This window comes from Oxyura jamaicensis, chromosome 2 (assembly GCF_011077185.1).
Source record: "Oxyura jamaicensis isolate SHBP4307 breed ruddy duck chromosome 2, BPBGC_Ojam_1.0, whole genome shotgun sequence".
NCBI classification, from domain to species: Eukaryota; Metazoa; Chordata; class Aves; order Anseriformes; family Anatidae; genus Oxyura; species Oxyura jamaicensis.
In genome coordinates this window covers 59,231,257-59,252,408 of record NC_048894.1, presented here as the reverse complement: position 1 = coordinate 59,252,408, position 21,152 = coordinate 59,231,257, and the positions used below count along the sequence as shown (strand labels likewise).

General features: G+C 37.1%; 1 protein-coding gene across 9 annotated transcripts in view; it reads left to right on the top strand.

Annotated features, from left to right (window-relative positions):
* Nucleotides 1-19,561, top strand: part of SUGCT (succinyl-CoA:glutarate-CoA transferase) — a 325,562-nt gene extending 306,001 nt beyond the window's left edge. For all 9 annotated transcript variants that reach the window (XM_035318765.1, XM_035318769.1, XM_035318773.1 and 6 more), the window contains one exon: nt 19,221-19,561. In XM_035318765.1, the coding sequence (XP_035174656.1) occupies nt 19,221-19,384 (164 nt within the window). In that variant the 3' untranslated portion in view covers nt 19,385-19,561. The remainder of the gene's footprint in view (nt 1-19,220) is intronic.
* The last annotated feature ends 1,591 nt before the right edge of the window (nt 19,562-21,152 follow it).

Here is a 21,152-nt window from a genome sequence, read left to right as displayed (position 1 = left end):
TCTATAGGAGAAGGTTAATGCCTTCTGGGCCAGGTCATAGAAGCTGAAAAGGCAGTCTTGCTTTTTTCTTTCTTTTAAATAACCAGTATTATGGGATGCCCTTAAGTCTATTTCATTTTTACCTTGGGTAGTAATTATTTTAACTCATCTAAAGTTAAAAAGTAAGTTTAACTTCATTTGTACCAGTGTTCTTTTTGTTTGTTTGTTTGTATAAATTTACCTGAAAAACACAACTCCTGTTTGCTTAAGATACTTTAATGGATCTATTGCTATTGTATCTAAACAGTAGATAAACTCATGAATCTTAGCATCCTGAGAACCACTTAAGAACTCTTATACCTCTTTCACAGGGACAAAGAACACTTTCCCTAAGTCATTCTAGGGCCACTGATAACGGAGAAGAAAAATGAATTTCATGTGCTCAGGTCCTTGACTACCCAATCATCACTGGCCCATCCTTTCCTCATGGCAGAGGAGCAATGGCATGTGCCAGGCTCTGTTCTCTCACTGCCTGTTCACATGCTTTATGTCTAGTCTCCATGAGTCTGTACTCTGCAACCCAGGCACCTTCGCAGCTCACAGATACAGGTGGGTAAACATCTCTGCTCTCTTTCGTCTGGACTTTTGTTGTCCTTTACTCTCGTAGTTTCTTTTGGAAAGAAAAGCAGATGCATTGGTGGGAAAGACACGATGCTGTGCCTGACCATGTTTCTAGACAGTAAGGACTGTGGAGTGGGTCATACCACAGAGGGAACATGCCCACTGTCTAAGTGTAAAGTTCTATTGCAGCCAGGCATATTAGCAAGCAACACAGAAAAAGTTTAGCACCAGTGTTCTAAGGGAAGTTTAGTAGTCCTTAGTGGTTGCAGCACTGCATCTGCTGCTCTACAACTTCAGCGTACCTTGCAAATGTTACCTAGGTCTTCAAAATAACCTGAGTTAAGTCAGCAAATACCGTTATCAGTGTATTACAGCTGGGGAGACTGAGTCATTTAGACACATGCTGAAATGGTTTACTGGTTCATATCCACACATAGTAACTACTTGACATGAAGCTGTATAGCAAGTTAGCGAAGGTGCTAGAATTTTATGGTTCTGTGTCTCATGGTTATTCTCCTTTAGATTTGTATTGTGAATGTGAAAGATACCATTTCATAAGGGTTAGACTTTTGTTGGAAGGAAGAAATCAAAAAGCATGTGCCTGTTTTTGTTAATTATATTCTCCATGAGGGCAATAATCATCTGAAAACCTCTGCTGTATTAACGGAAGTAATTATAAGTGTGCTATATAAATACATATGTCATGTAGACATCTTGTTGTTCAAGTCCATATGCATTTATACAATATCAGTAATGTCTATGTATAAATGGGATGCTTATTGAAATGTAAGCAGTTGAAATAGAAATCTTGATTTTCTGGTATGAAACTTATTTCTTCTTCAAGCTGTGCTTGAAATTTATACCACCAATGAGTGTGAAATACAATTATCTTGAAAGTGTAAGTCTAAGAGCTGGTAACAGTATTCATCACATCAGAGATACAGTTTTTTACAATTTTATTCATTTTTTATGCACAATATGTTACAATCCTGTAGTTTTTTTTTCCCATTTTGGCCTTTTTAAACAGTTCTAAAGCACGTGTAACCATATTAGAGAGAGTAGTTGATTTACACTTAAGGGAAATATCACACCTTACAGTTCAGTCTTCTAATAAACCTCAGACCTCCTCCATTTCTATCACTTAATTTAAAATTTCCAAATCTTGGAAAGAGGTTGATTTCAGTGTATTCCCATTCTTATGCTACAGTGCTATAGTGCAGTCAAAGAATTTCTCCACATGATCATAGTACTATTACTGGTATTAATTGTGATGTAATTGGATTGGTATTTAGATGTGGATGAACATAAGCAGTTCTATTAAAACATTAATAGTGTTTTCTTCCTTTATTTTCTCACATTCACAGTCATTCTCTTATTTCCCCCTTCTTTTCACTCATTTTTTAAGAGCTTTTCTATAACTACAGTTTCTCACTGAGATGACATAGTTAACCTGATGCTAGCTTTAAGGAAAATAGCACAGTACTTGAGTATTTTTATTCTGAATTTTATTTAGAAATATCAAACCAAAGGATTTAAAGTGACCAGTGGCTTACTTTGCCCATGCTGTCAGTTTATGGCCTCTCCAAAAGCGACATTATTTCTGAAGTGTCCAAAATATCTGGAGGAATAGGCAGATTGAAAATACCTATATTCCTAAATACTCTTTATTTTCCTAACTTTACATTGATTTTACACTGTGCTTACATGACTAAATGTCTGTTGAATCTGGTCCTAAGTCTTTTACTTGAAAGTGGCAATATTTATGGCCTGTTAATTAAATGTGATGGATAGGGAGAGCCAGAGCTTAATTTAAAAACAAGATCTGAATCCTATTAAAATCTTTTCAAGTTGTAAAATATACCTTAGTATGAATGGGAATAAGGAGATCAACCAATACTTTAATTAAAACTAATCAGAAACAACGTGATTTTCTTTTCAGTATTTCTCACTCTAAGAACATCCAATGTGAACAGCTTCTGTGAAACTTGTGGGTTTGCTTGTACACAGATGTAAGGATTATTCACATGCTGCCATTTGCCAGTGACTTCTACAGCAGTTTCCACATGTTGCAGAAATCACACCGTATAAAGCAGACGTGTGTTATTTGTCTATGTTTTGTCTATGAACCAAGCAGGACATAATTATTTTAATATATTTAAGGCCGACATTCTATAACATCTTTAAAAGGATTCAGAAGGCTTTACGAGAGAGGACAGCTACAGCACAAAAATACTAATTAAGATGAACTTTTCAAAGATGATAAATGGTTAGGGCTACTTTTGATTACACAACTGAAGCTGCATTAAAGTCTGAATTTCAGAGAGTGTACTTTCTTCAAATTAGGACTACAACAGTCATCTCACATCCAAAAGCAAAGTCAGACTGAGCTCCAACTCAGTCATTTGTGAAAACTATGTCCCTATTTCTCTCTAGTCACATTATTAGTCAAAGCTGGTTGGAAAAAGAGATGGGGCATATGCTGACCTGGATTAACTTGTCATAGTGCTATACTTAACAAGCTGAGTATATAGATATTTTATGTAGAGAGTCTGCTTCTGTTGGTTCACCTAGGAGAATGAGTAAAGATGGCAAGGTTGTATCTTTCCTCTGAGTCACCCAGAAAAACAGACGTTGGATTTCTTTAATGAGGAATCTTGTTTCTCATATCTAATGCAGAAGGCTGTGGTACCCTAAGACTAATGTTGCATCTACCTAAACAGAGTATTTCCACAGAGAGTTCTAAATAATGCAAAATTAAATAAATGATATCAGAGATATTAATACAGAGATACTCTGTATTAAAGCAGACCCATTTTCCCACCCTATTTGATTTTGTTATCTGAATCTGTTTCTACTTTTTTTTTTTTTTTTTTTTTTTTTTTTTTTTTTGTGGTCAGCCTCTAGTAAGACTGGATAAGCCAGACACAGAAATTACAAAAAATCACTTTGTGTGTTGAATTGGCATTACATCTTTCACTATGAATTCAGGTTCTGCTAGCACTTTTAGGAGTCATTAGTGCTTTGCTGAATTTTCCCACACCTGCTTAAAATATGTTGGTTGTAGTGCATGCTGCGAAGTGGGGTTACTTGGCTTGTCATTAAGGATAAATCCCAGCTACAGAGATCTAACAAATCCAGAGGAAGAATTCAGCAAATATAGTCTATTTAGTCAGAAGTGTTGCTTCATTTTTCTCTGTTTCTCAAATATTACTTTCAATGTACAATGTGCAACTGGTCAGCGTCTGTGAGAAATAGATGAGGGAGTACATGGATTAATGAAGGAAAAATGTGAACAGTGAAGAATATGAAGCATTCACAGTATTCAATACTTAAGGTCAGTAGAAAGTTTTGGAGAAGGAGTGGGAGAAGGAGAGAGGAAAAATAAGGTTTAGGGTTCAATGGCAAGTGCCGTGGTGAGTTGTGGGCTTTGGGAACAAGAGCACTGAAGGTTGATGAGTAATTGAGTTACATTGGATATATTATCTCATGGTGTATTAAGTTGCTTGTGGTGATTATCCTCAGGATGTTAGAGTAGGCGTTGGTTAATGGGAGACTAGGGAGAGAATTGGGAAGAGCAGAGGAGTATGCATTAGAGGAGGGTGGGATAGTGGAGCTAGATGGTGAGTTGTTAGAGGCTAGGAAAGTATCAGGGGAAAATATTGCATGTTCTTGCCCTATTCTTGCCCTCCTCCAAAAACATCTACATTTGGCCTTTGCCAGAGGGAGGTCTAGTGTAGTGAACTTTTATGGGTGTTTTTCTGTCTTTATATTGACTTTGATAATCTGTATGGAAGGGTGAATGTTTGCCAAGATGTGGTTAAATGGCAAAGGAGAACAAAGAGTAGTGCCAATAGGATAAATGTGGATACAGCTTAAGTCTTACTGTGATAATACATTGGTTAGGCCACTGTAACATGAGGGCAGATAAGAGTCAGAAGGTGGTAGGAACAGAAGTTAATGATGGGAAGTGCTTATCCCAGCTGAGCTTTATCCTCTGTTTTAGAACTGTGTTTTCACAAACACATATCTGTTTTTTGGAAATCCTGAACTTAAAAATTACCTATTGCTCCAGCCCTCTGCATATCTCACCCTGCTCCATTCAATCCCTTCACCCAGCTAATTTTGCTCTTAGGTTTACTAACGCTTTCTGGCATGGGGATTTGGTTCAAATATTTCAAAATATAGTACAGGGCTCTTGGTTGGGTGCTAGTGCCAGTAATGTCTCTTGATTGCAGTACAACCATTAACACAACCTTAAAACACAACTTAAAACAAGTACCTTTGCCTAATAATGTAGCTCTTCTTGAAATATGAGGTTGTTTTCAACATTTGCATTTAATATTATGGAAAGTTTAGTGTTTTGTTAGCAAGATGGCTTTTAACTATAGAGCCCTTAGAAGATAAGATAAAAGCAGAATAATTTCTGAAAGATTTCAATGTTTGTGACTGGCAATCTGGTATGTGCCCCCTTATGTACCCATGGGAAGAAAAGATTTTGGAGGCTAGCTTTTTCTTGCAGCTTGCCAGTAGAGTCTGTGTCACATCAGTAATGGCAGCCATTCACCTCAGTGTGCACGTCCACATAAATGATATATATTACAATGAAATGTCATACATAAAGATGTACTTCAGATGTGCTTAAAATGTTTCAAATTTCTGTGTGTTTGTAAAATTAAAATGATCCTATGACAGTAAACCAAAATTACTGTTCATTTTTCATCTCTAAGTTTGTGCCCTACTTATTTGGAGGAGGTGCTCAATTCATTACATTCAGCACAATAGTGTCTGCCTTTCAAAGAGCAACTAAACCAGGCTAAGCAGTTCTGGAGCCACCAAAATCTCAATAATACATTTTGATAGCTAGTTATTATTTAATTTTAATTAAATTATACTGCAGAGACATGCTTCAATAGAGAACCTAAATTTCGTAGTCAGGATCAGGGCTATGATGTTCAAGGATCTGCAGACAGAAACCAACATGTGTTTTCTACCACATTATGGGAAACAGTTTCCACCCAAGAGTTAGCTAAGAGTTTAATCCTGCAATTAGTATGCTCTCTGCCCAGAAACTATCACTTGGAGCACAGCAAGACAGATGGATTTAGGATTAGAAAGAAATCTCTCCCACAACAGAGTAATGCACAATTTATCAGATATAACTTGGGACAGTGGTTCATACTTTGCTGAAGCAGCTTTGGGAGTCAGGATATCAGAAAATTATTATTTGTATTTCATTCCAATACAAAGTGGGGCCCATTGTGTCAGACACTAGACAAACAAATAGTAAGAGGCAACTCCAGTCCCTCAAATTTTATAATTTAAATAGGCAAGACCAAAAAAACTGTAGGGGAAATAGAGGGATATGGCAAAGGAACCTGATTTTCCTGTGATCACAGGGTTGTTTGGTGACAGAGCAAGTAGCCAAATGCCTCTGTTTAGATTCTCAGCTCCTGCAGTCTGTTCTATGGTTGATCTTACTAATTCTAAATATTCTACTAGTTGTTTATTTGTTTCTTCTGACCGTTTTTTTTTTTTTTTTTTTTTTTTTTGGTATATGGTGTTGTGTGTCGAAGTTGCTATAGAGAGTAAGTCCAAGGAGGAGCATTATGCTAGTTATCCTACTTATGTGAAAAAGAACAGAAGAGTAGTAGATCTATAATTAGGGTAAATCTAAATGTTTCTATATCATAGCAAGCAGTTCTTGTTAAAAGATTTATGTCATAAAAGAGTGTACCATCAAGGATTACTTTAAGCAAAAACAGCAGCTGGCTTTGAAATTAATGAATATAATCTCTAACAGGTACATACATAAAGCATGAAGTAATTCCTGGCATTCTTCAGTTGATATAGTATCTGAAAGTTGGGGGGAAAGCATTAGAATACAGGAAAGCTAGACAAAGTATTTTATTTTATGATTTTTTCTTTCCTGCAAATAGATGAACAAGGATTACAAACATGCCCTACACCTGTAAGATCTAGTTAAATGGCAGGTAACCAGGGAATATTCTGTGTTTTAAAATGAAATCTGCACATTGAATCAGGCAGAGAACAGCTGGCTTAGAAATCAGCCTGAGAATCAGAATAATCTATGAAAGGTATTTGTGTTAGTCTTAAACATTTTTGCATGCTGTCAGTGCAGAAGATAGCCTCTGAGCTTTGTGGATTAAGGAAGTGGCTGATATGACTTTCTGGAATTGGGTTATCTTGTTAAGAATGGAAAATTCAATTAAAATTTAGTTATTAAAAAACTATGTGAGCCTTTGTGATTTACTGCAGCACAATGCAGGTTCATATTTTAGAAGGCAGAATTTTCATTCAAATTTCTGTTGAGTTATTAGGGAATAAATATGCGGTCACTTCTGCAACAAGTCATTGCTTTTTGAGTAATAACTCTATTCTGATGTGCATACAATAAGCAATAGAGAGGCAAATGAGTTAAGAAGCTATTCTGTAACAGCCAAATACAAATATGCTTTGAAGACTAACTGAAACACAAACTAGGGATATAAGATTCCTGGGTATAGGAAACACCAGATGATTAAACTTTGTTAAATCATATGGTGTTCAGGAGAAATCTACCAGCACCAAGGCAGGGCAGGTACTCACTCATTACAGCATCTCTAATTCTAACATTAGGATGTGAATCCCATTCTTTCTACATGCAAACAGGAATTTACACAGCTACTTTTAATCCAAACTTTTAGATATATCAGTGTAAACTGAGTACAGATGCTTTTTCCTTGGATTTTACTTGAGATTAAATCTGTACAAAATCATTTATGTTTACTCAAAATGGGAAATTATAAGAGAAAATTAAGTAAAATCAGATTACCCGAAAAGCTAAAATTAAATGGAAACAAAAACTGTTAGTATGGAACAAAAGTGCCCACACACAGAGTTGCTCCAAAATAAGTAATTGTGTGAAGTAAAACCAACTGTTATTTTGGTTCCAGTTTTTGTGTGGATAAGCCCTGGGACCTCTGGCAATTAAAATATAATTGTTCTTGTGCTGCAAATATTTACAACCATTCTAAGGCCATTTTAAATTGCCAGTACAGTGTAAAATAGACACAGTGTTGCTGAAAATGAAGAAAGGGACAGCCAGGCCCTTCATATTTTATAAGAATTTTTAGGAGACAGCACTTTCCAATCATATGAGGTAAAAGAAAGGAGAGGAGAGATTGAAGGCTTTGCAGTGAAAAAGCAGATTGTAGAAAGAAGAAGAATACAGTAAATGAAAACCCACAAGTGCAAATGGCAAAGGATCAAAGGTGAGGGGCTGTGTAGGAGGGAGGTGCTACTGATGCTCCCAGACATTCAGAGATGGAAAAATTCCATTAAAACTAAGCACCTGCTGCTTAAGATTAGGACTCCAAAATTACAAAGCATGTCAGTAAAAGCATTTTGCTTTGGAGTTTAAAGGGGAGCTAAAGAAAACAGCAAAAATATTAGGAGGTGGAAAAAGAGAGAATGGGGAAATATTTTAATGAAACTGATTTGTGCACATTTAAAATGGGCTATTGCTTAGGCATGGCTGGTTTCAATATGATTTTAATTTTTGTTTCCCAGCTTTTTAGCTGTCTTCTTGAGAAAAAAAAAAAAAAATCTTTTAAGTTTAGTTTAGTAAGGGGATAGGCAAGTGAGCTTTGGATGGCTTCCTAACCTTGTGCCTCATTCCTCTTCATGGGTGTGTCTGACTTAAATTTCTGTTTCTTAATCCTACTCTAGTCTTTGTGGGTGAGCAGAGATGATTTCTGACTCTTTTGACCGTTGTAGGGTAGAACACAACACTGAAATCTCTTCTGACAGAGTAGAGGCTGGCAAATGTTAGAAACCACAAGAACTCAGATACAGAACCAGCCTATACTTAACTAACATACACATGCTCACATTGGCATCCCCACAGAACCAAAAACTAGACTGAAGGCTGCTTGGTTTGAAACGGCTGTTTCTTGTGTCCCATACTGCTTTGATATTTGCAAGTCGATGAGCTGAATATCACATGTCAGGGATTGGCAGGAGACAATGGAAAGCCAAAAAGCTGTTCCCAGTTCTTCACACAGAGACAGTATTGATCAAATTGTCACTTACAAATCTGTGGAAAAAAAAAAAAAACAAAAACAAAAACAAAAACAAACAAACAAACAAACAAAAAAAAAACAGTAATCTTCAGTATGCTCTCTCTCTAGCTGACTCCCAAAGCCCAATTTCCCTTTGCAATACTTATTAACCTGATGATTGCTTTTCAATAGGAAATAGGAGAATAGAAGGGCTAGAAAGAGTTATATATCTAGAGTTTTACTTTCCCCTGCTAAATGAAAGGATATTTGCTCTTCTTGTCTATTTTGAATACCAGATGTCTTTGCACAGTCAAACTGAGACATCCTAAAAGAGAAAGATTTTCAGATGCCCTCAGCTTTTTCTGGAAACGGGGCCCCTGTAAAGATGTCTCAAGTATGATACTCAGAAAGAGTTGTCCCCAGATTGCACAGTGCTTTTCAAAACTCCGCCAGCATTTTTAGTAGCCTATGCCTCTAGGAGTCTGGGCACCTTACCCAAAAAGAGCTAAAAATGTAATTTGCAGTTCTTCAAGTAATCCAAAACAAAGTATCAAATCCCTTCCCATCTTCCTTTGCCAGAGAGAGTCCCTATGCAGTGGAACTGGCCTCATTCTGCAGCACAGGGGACAACAGAAGTAAATGGAGGGTGGAGTGGGAGAGCTTTTGGAAGAGTGATCAGGCTGTGCAAAGTACTCAGCCCTACTTAATCACAGATGCCTTGCTCAAGAATCAAGTTCCAAATATTTCCATGGTGCTCAAACATAGAGTTACCTAGTTGTCATTTGCTCTGAAGAATTTCAACCACCAGAATTTCCTTGGCTGTGCTGCAGCTGATGACTTTTTCCATTATTTTAATACTCACTCAGCAGATACTTACTTGGTGTGGGTCACTAACCAGGCAAGAAAATATCATCAGACTGTCGAATTTTCCAAATGTGAAGGTTTATAGGCCTGTGTATTGTAGCCACAGAAGAACAGTCTGAAGATGTGTAGAATAAACACGCATGGCAATAAGCATGCAACATATGACAGAAACATGATTTGACATCTAACTGAATATCTGTTATTTTTTTATTTTTTATTGTTTTTTATTGTTTTTTTTATTTTTTTATAACAGTACACCCCTTTTGAGACTTAATCCTTTGACCAAAAGAAGGGATTGTTAAAGAAAAAGTAGTCAATGTAAAATGTTTAGAAATGTAAATGTAAAGCATTTAGAATGTAAAGTGTTTAGAAATGATTGCAAATAGTTCTGTTACAGGTAGAAAGGTAGAATGTAGAAGGTTTTTGTTTCTCAATTTCTTTTTCTTAACAGGCTAAAATAGATGCTTTAAGACATTAATCATCCTAAATTAATTAATAAATCATGTACTAATATACAGATGGGTTGTGCTGAGTCTGGGAACTAAAGCAAAGCTCTGTAATACACTGCTTCTGTCATGAGCCGTTTACCACCCAGTTCACTCTTTACCAGGCTACCAACTGTCTCTGCCAAAGCAGCTGTTACAGTGGGTTTTAATACCGTCAGACCGGAATGCCAGATAGACCTCAGATTTTAAAAAGAGGCTTAAAGAAAAATCATTGGTATCATCACAAATAATCATGTTAACATCACTTCCCATTTCAAGCTCTACTTAAAAGAGCTTTAGAGAGATACAGAAAAATGTTTTTTGTTGTTGTTGTTTTTGTTTTTGTTTTTTGTTTTTCCGTGCAATAAACTGTACCCCATTCTGATGTCCATGCTTTCAAAATGGTGCAGAAACAACTAGGCTTTGAGGACAGGACATAGAAAAATAATCCCTAGGAGCTGGAAGATCAGACTTGTGATGTGAGCATTTTCGATGTGTTTGAGCATAATAAGTGCATTGGCAAAAGTTACTTAAGAGAATGTTTTGAAAATTCTTTCAAATTTATGTTAAGAGAAGGTTTTTAATTTTATGTTATTTTTACCAGTTGTTTTGGGAAAAACTTAAAGACTCCTACCCCAAAAAAGGGCAGCTTTAGCAAGTAAAGGATAAAAGAGATATATATTAAAGAGATATATAAATAGATAAAAGAGATATATAAAGATATATCCAGCCTTAGGTTCACAGTGTGTATGTTCTTCAGCGTGGATTGTCTTGCATCCCAGAATTATGAGACTAGAATCAGCTTCAGGTATGCAGGCTTCAGCTGGCTGCCTAAAGAAGAGCTCATCTGCAAGGAGAAGTTAATCTCCTCCTACTCTGATGATGCACAGCTGGCCAGGAAGATTACCTTTGGGGTCTCCAAAGAGCCAAAGAATCTAACCTATAGCTGGAGACAGGACACAGGAAAGGACAGATTGGTGTACTGAGGAGGTGCAGACACTTTCTGGGTTGGCTGATGTGTCTTATTCCAACATGCAGAGTCACACTAACCACAAGGCATGGGACTTGGAAATAGTTTTCACCAGGCTCAGTAGGAGGTCCCTGAGGAGCTTCTTGCCTGCCTGCACAGCTGGGGACATGATTCAGCTTCTAGGATCATGTGAGCATGTTGCAACTAAGCAGTTCTCTGTCCTTTCAAGAGACTCATTTCAGGTGGCATTTTGATTTTTTTGTTCTATCCTTGTAACACACTTCTCACTGATTGCTCTCTTTAAGAGAAATTGATTAAGGCATTAATGTCTTAGTGAAACAATGTATCACTTGACCTCTCAAGTATCAGAGGAAGCTCAGGTCCATCTTAAACCCAGTTCTGTTCTGTGGAAACAGTTGTGCTTATGGGCGTTTCAGAATTCCATGTATTTTATGCCCAGAAATAACCATTATGGTCACATAGTCTGACCTCCTGAATAGCACAAGCCTTTCAGCCTCACCCCACAATTTCTGCATTAGGTACACATCCTGTGGTTAACCTGCATCCTGTGGTGGGATTATACATCAAGTTTTGTATTGGCTAGATTATAACGGGAGAAAAATTACATTTTTATCTTGGATTTTCATTAGTTTAGGCTTGCCTTTGTAGGTTTTTCCTATTAAAATTTTGTAAAGCTTCTCCCAGTTTTTGCCCTCTACTTATTCAGCTCTTTCCAGCAAGACTAATTTATGTTAAACTAGAAGTCTCTAGTGTCCTTAGCTTGGGCTTGCACAGCCTGAATACACCTCCCACAGTGCTGTAGGAAACATGTCTAGAAGAAGTTTTCAATGTACAGTGGAATTGAATATTCTTTTCCTTCAGACTTCTCCCCTTTATAAACCTTATGTGTACTTATGACCTGACTTTTTCTCATGTCCTTTATGCTGTATCTCCACAGTATGTGCTGTGACTCTTACATAGTTGTGACTGTACTTATTAGTAAGCCATTTGCAACCAAACAGGGTGTATATAATACCTGAGTTCTTCCTTTTATTTATTTAATTATTTATACAATGTCATCAAGGCAGTAGTTTGGGTGTATGTCCTTCAGCAGTCGCCAATTTTTGCAAAACTGGTAAGAACTTAATTTTCCTTAGCATTTTTACACTGTTGTCCAGATTGACAGGCTCAAAAGTTAGGGGTGGAGCAGCGGGTAAGGCAAGGCAGACAAACAGGTGATTAGAAAGACAGCACAGACATGTGAACATGTTCCCTTAGGAAATGAAGCTATGGTTTATTACCTAGGGATTTTACAGTTCTTTAAAATTGCTACCTCTGAGTATTCTTACTTGTTGTCTTCCGTCCTGCCTTTCTTTGAGTCTTCTCTTTAGGTCTTTGGGGGTTTCATTAAGGAAAGGAACTGTGTGAGGCTGTACAAAAAGGCCAGATTTTCAGTGTTGTGAGGTGATACATACGGGAAGCAGTAGACACTACCTTACTGCGAGGTTCTTAAAGCTCTTATGTGCCAAGAGTTCTCTCTCAAAATTGTGTTGAATGATGCAGTTAGTCAGGATTGCTATCAAATATGCAAGCAGAGTGACTAATAAATGATTGCTTTTACCCCAGCAGTCATGCAAGATTAATTAGATATAGTTAGTATGGTGACACTTTAAAAATGTAAAGTGTATATAAATGCTGAGTGGTATTTTTACACTGAGTATATCCAGGATGTTAGTTGATAGGAAATACATAAAATGCTTTTCTGTAATGGATGTCCTGAATGTCTAAGTCCGGGTTTAAAAGTGATTGATTCTTAGATACCCATCTATGATTATCACAAATAAACCTTTTTTTTTTTTTTTTTCTTTTTTTGTGCTCTGCCTGTCAATTCCTTCCTCTCACAGTGATTCAGCTTTTATATTCTTGACTCTTGTGTCGTTAATAATTGTGATAATTCTTATAGCTCTCCCATGGTAGTCAACATTTGCCAGATGAGAAAAGGGAAACAAATGGCTTATAGATATGTTTAGTATTGATATTACTTACACTGCACTACTGATTTTACTATTTACTACTACTATTTACTAACATATTTACATCTGTGTTTGTATGGCACCTAACACAAGATTTACCTTTTTTATTGCCATCTGAAAAGGTTTGTCCATTCCCTCTTCCCTCAGTTACTCATTCCTACTCATCCTGCCAAAGTTTTCCACCCTCTCAGCTGTGTTGAGTGCCAAATGAATACTCTATGTGGCTGTGCTTTAAGTGGGGGAGGAAGTGGAACCTGCAGTGAAAGACAGAGTGAATTTTTAAATATTATTCTCTTAATTTATTTTTTCCAAATCTATTATGAGTTGTTCTTAAAGGGTAAATCACCAGCTCTAATGTAATGCAAAAGGAAAGGATTTTTCCAGTGATTAAAAAGATTCCTAAGAAGCCCTCCAAGCTCCCAAACTGTCATGAAAGACAGTTTCAAACTGTAGCAAGTTTCAAACTGTACAGTTTCAAACTGTAGCAAGAAAAACCATTGTAGTTCCCCAGTTAAGCTGGAGCAAATAATTTGTTCTGGAGATTTCCTGAAGTCTGTGTGCACTACTTGTACTAGCATCAATTTTTGATGATGCTTTTTTTTTTTTTTTTTTTTTTTTTTTTTTTGCCTGTGTGTACTTTTACTTTGTGTTTTATCAAGGGAAAGAAGCTCAGTGTAAAGGCAGTGTAGCCAGGCTGGGCTGTACTGTATGCTCAGCCACCTCATCCACTTCTCAGCCATGAATGATGAATTAACAGAAGTCATGGCTGGGACAAAAGGGAAGAGACCAGACATTCAAAATGAAGTCTCCCAGGTCTACTCCTGGTAACATATCCCTGAACACATCACTTCTAACTCCCGAGTGTCCTTCATGTGAGCCATTAAGGCCATTTTTCAGACATATTCTGTATTGTTTTCCTTTTCAGTGCCTTAAAAGTTACTTCTTGTTTCCTGCTGATCCTCTTCTTTGGCTGGTTTCATAACTAGCTGATTGAATGCCCCAAACACTTGAACTCTAGTGTATGTGGGATCTGGGTGCAAATTACTTGGTTCTGGGCCATCTCTCTTGACTGTTAATGATATTTCATTGGAATTGCAAAACTGTTATGTAGCAACACCATGTTATTTGGAAGAGGTACAAGTTCTTGGTTTGTTTTTGTGTTATTCATAGATGTATATAGACTACACTGTGAGCTGGGGTAGAGCTAGCTAACGAGGGGTGATAGGTTTCTCATTACTCTTTCTTGTAAACGTAGGTGATATGTACGTACATTAGTTCAAACTTCCCCTTTCTTTTTCCTTGTCCCATCTGAATCGTAACAAATACGATCTTTTTCCTGAGCTTGGCTGTCCCTGGGCCTAATTCCCTCAACATAATTTGAGAATTAGATTACTTCAATATGCTTTAACCTGTGCTGCAGAGAAGGTGTTATCTGGTGACTCTTGCACAGTGCTGCAGGATTGCTATTTGGCAGGACAAAGCAAAATTTATTACCTTTATCCACTTTTATATGCTGTGCGTTGATCCTTTAATATTCTAATTCAATTTTGACTACTGAATAGTAGAACTAACTTTGCTTCTGCAGCCCTGAATCTCAGAAACATCCAGTGACACATTCCAAAGTATGCCATGGTTAGGGTGTATGTTCAAATGCATTTCGTTATTGTTGGGCCCTTCCTCTGGACCTGTTTCAGTGGTTTTATTTCCCTTTATCTTTTGCTTTAATGTGTTTAATAAGTCTCTACTTAATAGCTCTGCTTGATGTCTAGCAATGCTGTAGCAGATAGGCACAAAAATTTTGATTTCTTGTTGCACTATTAATCCTTGAACATCGTATGTTATGCACAGCATGTATTTTAGCAATGTGCAAAAGTCAAAATGATTATAATAAGAAATCAGCCTAGAATTTAAATGTGGTAAAAGAAGTAACTTTTTGCTTTACTGGCAACAGTTAAAAAGAGAAGAAGGCTCCTTTTAATTTAACAGGACAAAGTCAAATCTCACCTACTACTCATTCCTTTGTGGCTTTCTTCAGGTGGCTATATCTGTCCTTTTAACTTCAGGGGTAAATTGAATATAGTGCCCTGCTTACAGTCGGGATGTGCAGGTGACCTCCTCCAACCAGTAACTGCTTCTGTCCCAGCAAAGGCCTGTTTTCATCTGCAAAGCTCCCTGTAACTCACCCACATGCAAATGCTTCTGACCTTAATTAAAGCAGTTCACCTCTCTTTGCCTCAAGGGATGGTTTCCTCATAAGGCAGTTGTGTTTAATTAGCATTTGGATAGCATTCTGCTGGTTGCTCTCCGGGAGCGTTGTTCAGTAGGAGCGTGGGATTGCTGAAGCCTGACTGGCAAGCTTTGCACCCTCCTAATTGACACAGAAGCCAAGTAGAAGTTACACAAGGAAAGAACAGAGAATCGTTAATGATGGATCATTAGCAAGTAGCTCCTTTGAGTGAATGTAGATAACTTTATAACTCTATCAAAGTGAAAAGTAGCATGATGAATGATGCAACAAACAATAAAGGCTCATGAAAGACACTGGTTTTATAATTGCTGCGCAAATTTCTAGCATGCTCTAGTTTGTAAGATTAATTTATTTGTGAAGTGTGAAGCATTCTATGCCTGTTGTACACTTAATGTCTATTTTATTTTCTTTTCATTAGAGGTTTTATTCTATGTCTTTTGATATCATTTCAACTCCTGGGGTTGAGATAGACAATTCTTACACTAGCAAAAAATTGCACAAGCAAATGAAAACCTTGTATATCTGCTAAATTAGTTCCTGTTAGAGTCTGATGATTTCTCTGTATAAAGAGAACATATATGTGGTCTTAGATGCAGACACCTGAAATAAGAATCTTTATATCTATGTATTATATTTCTTAATAGAAATTGCCTAATACTTTTATGGCTACTTTGAAATTTTAGACCAATAAATCTCTAAGGGGCATTTTAACTCTGAAATTGTCTTCATAAGCATTTCAGTTGGCACAGATACATCATTCCTGTGGTTTGCACTAGGGCCAGTACAGCCCTCAGGCAGTGCTAGGAAGAGGAGATAATACAAATTGTTTAGTGATGTCACCTATACCTTTAAAATTTACTGATCTCTCACATAAGAATTCCTCTCAAAATTTAATTTAGTATATTCAAACTGAGTAGAATTAGGGGAATAAGTTAACAGAAAAATTACCCCTGATGTGAGCCCTTTCTTAGCCTTCATGAATATTAGTGGGGGAAAGGTATTATGTGAGATCACCTAATCCTTCAGCAAGCCCCAAGGATCAGATATAGGTTCAGCTATACCAAAGCAATTCTTGTTCCTAAGGCCCTAATTGGTAGGAAGCCTGCAGCCTCCTCATATGACCTGTTTTAGTGTTTCACTACCTCACTACCTGTACCATGATTTAAGTTTACTTTCAAGTAGCCAACTTTTTTTTTTTTTTTTTTTTTTTTTTTTTTTTCCCAACTTGAGTCAACTTTTCATCTTTTGAAAACAGTTTTGAAGACGGTGTTATTTTCCTGGCTTTCTCTTCAGGCCCATGACCACTTTGTTCAGCCTTTCGTGTTTTCTCTGATCGCTTTGGTTGCTGTCCTGTAGAATCTCTTCAGGTGCTCCACAAGGTTGTGCAGCGGGGGGCCCCCACCAGCCATTACTCCAGCTGTGACCTGCCAGCTGTGACCTAACTAGAACAAAAAGATTATTTCATGTGTCCCGCAGGCTTCTCTTTTGTTTGTACATCCCTGTATGACGCTTGCCTTTTTCGCAACAACATGGTGTTGTTGACTCATGTTCATTTTGTGATCTGGAGTAACCCCAGCACTTCCTACCTTGCTGTTTGTCCTCTGCCCTGTATTTATATTAATAAATGCAGCTCCTTCCCCTTGGCATTATTAAATTTCACCTGTTTTATCTTTTTTTTTTTTTTTTCTCCAGTTTAGCCCAGTCATTGTAAAAGCTTTTTCAGTCAGTTTTAGCTTGAACACCTCTGAAACCTGAGCGAGTACAATATGAGTTTCATCAGCTTACCCACTAAAAAAGTACTGATGAATGCTTCATCCTGAACAGATTCGTGTGGAGCTCACTTGAAACATCCTCCCCTTTTAGAAGACCCTAGGTAGCTATTCTCTGAATATGATTCCCACTCAGGACTCCACCTGGCTTTGGATTTACCTAGACCATGTTTCTTTAGTGAATTTATGGAAGACAGCAGAGCTGTCTTTCTGAAACTCAAATATTGATCTAATATCCTGGTGGCCTGGGGGGGGGAGGGGGTCATCTCACGTGATTTTGGATGTTTGGATGGTAGAGGTCTGCTTCTAAGATAATTCTATGTCCTCTGTTTTATGGAAAAATGTAAGTGATCACAATTCATCTGACCAGGTTTAGGTATTTACCTGTGTCTGAGATCAACTGCACTCTAAGTGTGTCTTCTTGTCTGCAATCACTCAAAAGGGAGTCAACTAAATATCAAAGCAACTAAAAATCTATCTCTAGACTATTTGCTTCTAAAGTTAGATGTGATGTATCTCACCTTCAGTGCTTCTCCTGATAGACAGAAATGAGATTGAGTGAACATTATTTTTTCTTAATAGATACATGCTTGCTGTTCCTCATCTCCTGAGTACAGTGTGATTATTGCTTCCAATATTTAATGTTCCTTCAAGTTAAATGATTTGGTCTGTAATTTCCCGATTCCCCCTCGTTTCCTTTTTAAGCACTGGAACAGTACCTCACCTCTGCCAGGAGCATACTCATTAGGAACACACCTAATCAGCTTGGAAAAAAAAAAAAACTTTCTAAGTACCCATGAGTGTATTCTTGCTCGTTTTGAGGTAAATACCTTTACTATGTTAAACATTTTATCACTGGTAATCCGTTTAATGAAGACTGCAGCAAAAATGGAATAGTTTGGCATGACCTTTTTCATCAATTCTGCTCAAATAAGTAGTAACTCAAGTAGTCAGCTTCCTTACTCATGCTCTTATAGGATGACTTCTTGTGATTTGTTTTCCTTGCCTTGTGATAGTCTATCGTTCCTTTGGAACTAAGTCAAACACTATTCTTACATATTTATTTGCATTTCTAAGTAAAGCTGTAGTGGCATGCAGAAAGACATAGCTACGTATAACTTTTTCTGTAAAAAATTTATGATGATATAATAAAGGCTGTAATTAAGAATAAAGGAATCATTTTGTCCATTGACCAAAGCATCAGAGGTTGTTGCATATTTTATTAAAGGAAAGTTTTCAAGTGACAACTCTGGAAATTATTATCCCCCACTTCTCTATAAAACAGTTAGTCTTTCTATGCATACAGTGAATGTGTATCTCAGTTTTGATTCTGGAGCAAATCTGTGGCCTGTTCTCTCTTCTGAGACTGATGGTAATGATATAGCTACTTGTCTGCAAGGAACTACACTGAAAACTCTGTTGGGTTCACTACAGAGGATTGCTAAAAAGTAAAACCTGACTATCTGCAGTAGACATAATTCATCATATAATTGCCAGCTTCCCTGAGCAGTTTCCACCTTTGAAATGATTCTTGCCAGAGTAAACAAACCGTGGTTGACTTTCTTATGCTACCTACATTTTTGATAGAAGACATAAAACAAGCTGGGGAATGTCATTTCTGTGCATGATGTTAGTCCTTCATCACTGCAGGATAATGGAGAATTCTGCAGACGTGTTTGAGCTGTTACTGACAAGAAATGGTGCTGCCCATAATCTTATGCCGCTGTGGCAGTAGTAACAATGCCTTAATATGACTCTTCTTTGGCTTCTTATGGTTGTGCTGCCTCCTGTTGTATACAGAGTGTGGGGATTTCTGCAGCACATCTCATTTTGTGGGTTGGGCATATGTTGTTCAGCAAGCAGGGAGTAGTAGATCTGAGATTTAGTATGACTCAGAATACCAGATATACATACCACTGGGAACAATGGGAAGACTTTCTTAAAGTTGGGCAAGTATGCAGCAATTCTGCATTTGGCTGTACTACGTAAAACTGGCTTATTAATACTTTATTGTCGGCAGGAAATTTTTTTAGTATATAATTCTAGAATATAACATTTCTGTGATAAATAAACTCTGTGATAAGACTTGTGAAAATGAGATACTTTTTTAAAAAACTAATATAGACACTTCAATATTAATATAGACGGTAAATAATTTCCCTCCTCCCTCCTTTTTTTTTTTTTTTTACAGGACCAGGTGTCAGATACAGTGAATTTGCTATGTCGCATCCCAAACCACCTCCGCTTGTTGGACAGCATACGGTGGAGATACTGAAGGGCATGCTGGGGTATGAGGATGATGCCATAGAAGAACTGCTCGACACTGGTGTTGTGGCTCAGCATGAGGTCAGATAAGGAACATTAGCTACATTCCTTCACACTGAGTTCACATAACTTTGTCCTCTCTTTGCTTCCTTCAGCTCCCCTAATGGGACTCAAAGAGAAGACATAATTTAATTCCTAATTTTATTCCATGTGTGTTTGTATGATTTTAACACTGATGTATCAAATAAACAATCTCATACTGTCTGACTGAAAGATTTTCTTGGGGGGTAGGGGTAAATGTAATTATATGGTCCTCTGTGGCTACTCATTTTCAGTACGTCGTATGGGAAATGGAGTTCTTATCATAATTACAGTAATTGCCTAAATGTTTGTCCCCAGAAAGAAATCATGTTAGTGAAAAGAAGCAGAAGCTTAGAAATCTGTGTACTAAACTCTTCATTTGAATAAAGTTGGCTTGCACAGTTACTTTAGTAGAAAATCAGCCATGTACAAATTGGTGGTTGATCTGAATGATTTTGAACAGAATCATCGGTTATGAACTCTTTGTTCATCTCTATTTTAAATCAAGGGTAGAGTAACCATTGCAAAACTCACTTCTGTTCTCTGGTATTACCAATTACTGGTATGTCTTTATATTATATTGTATGGTCATGACAATCCCAGCATGTTAGCAGAAATAAGCTGGAATTGGCAGAGTTGTTCAGTTGTGAAACGAGCCTATTCCAAGACCGGTTGAGAGATGAACTATGATTGAATAGTCTTTTGTAATTTTATTCAAGAATGCCCTGGGTGCTGTTAGTTAAACATTGATCCACACAAAACCACATGCTGAGTGTCAAATACCAGAACTTGCCCAGGTTTTTAATCTGGTTCTGTGGGTAGGTACTGATCTTTATCTCTGACTCTAATTCCCAATCAAAATGCCTTTCACTCTGAAGAAAATATAGTTAAAATACAAATCTCTGCAAAGCTTTTTACTTGGTCCCATCCCCATGATTAAAACATGGTCAGAGTTGACAAACCTACCTCAAAGTTAGTAACATCATATCCTGTAGAAGGGTTGCTCGTAAGAGTAAGACACCACATATTGTGAGAAGGTGAAAGAATTTGATCCATGAAAAATAGTAAGGAAAAGACCCCTTTCCCCTGAACAAACCAATTTGGCAGTACTTCACTCACAGAAGAAATGCCATGCTCCTCTATCCCAGCATATAATTTACAGCTAATGTAAACTGTGTATGGGAAGGGCTTAACCTTTGTTGTATGCACCCCAGGAGAGAGGCAAAGCCTTTCTATTTCTAGAACTAAATAAAACTAACTCAAATTGATGCTTAACAAATCATGTCTGTATTTTTCCCAAAGTATCAGAAAGTGGTGACATTATAACTAGCTTGTCACTTTGTTTTCACTCTAACAAGCAACATACTCTGCACTATATCTGAAATTCATAACTCCTGTATGAAAAGAGGTTATTACATTATGAAATTGAAGTAGAACCCTATGCGGTGGTTGCTCATTTTTGAAGCCCAGTGTGTTTTGGTCCATTTGTTTGCTTGTTTTCTGTGTGTTTTTGTGTTTGGGGTTTGTTTTGTTTTGTTTTAATTTTTTTATTTTTATTTTTATTTTTTGACTTGCACTGCATTCCTGGCACCGAACTCCATGCTCTGTCCATGTGTTAAAGACATCATGAAATCCTGGAAGAGTGACTTCTTAAATAAATATAGAAATAAGTCTGAATTGAGAATAGAGAGACATGGGGGAAGAATTGAAACTGGATTGGAAGAGGTTTTCATATAGTCTACCTTCCCTTTAATCTAAGGGGAACATCCCTTTTTTA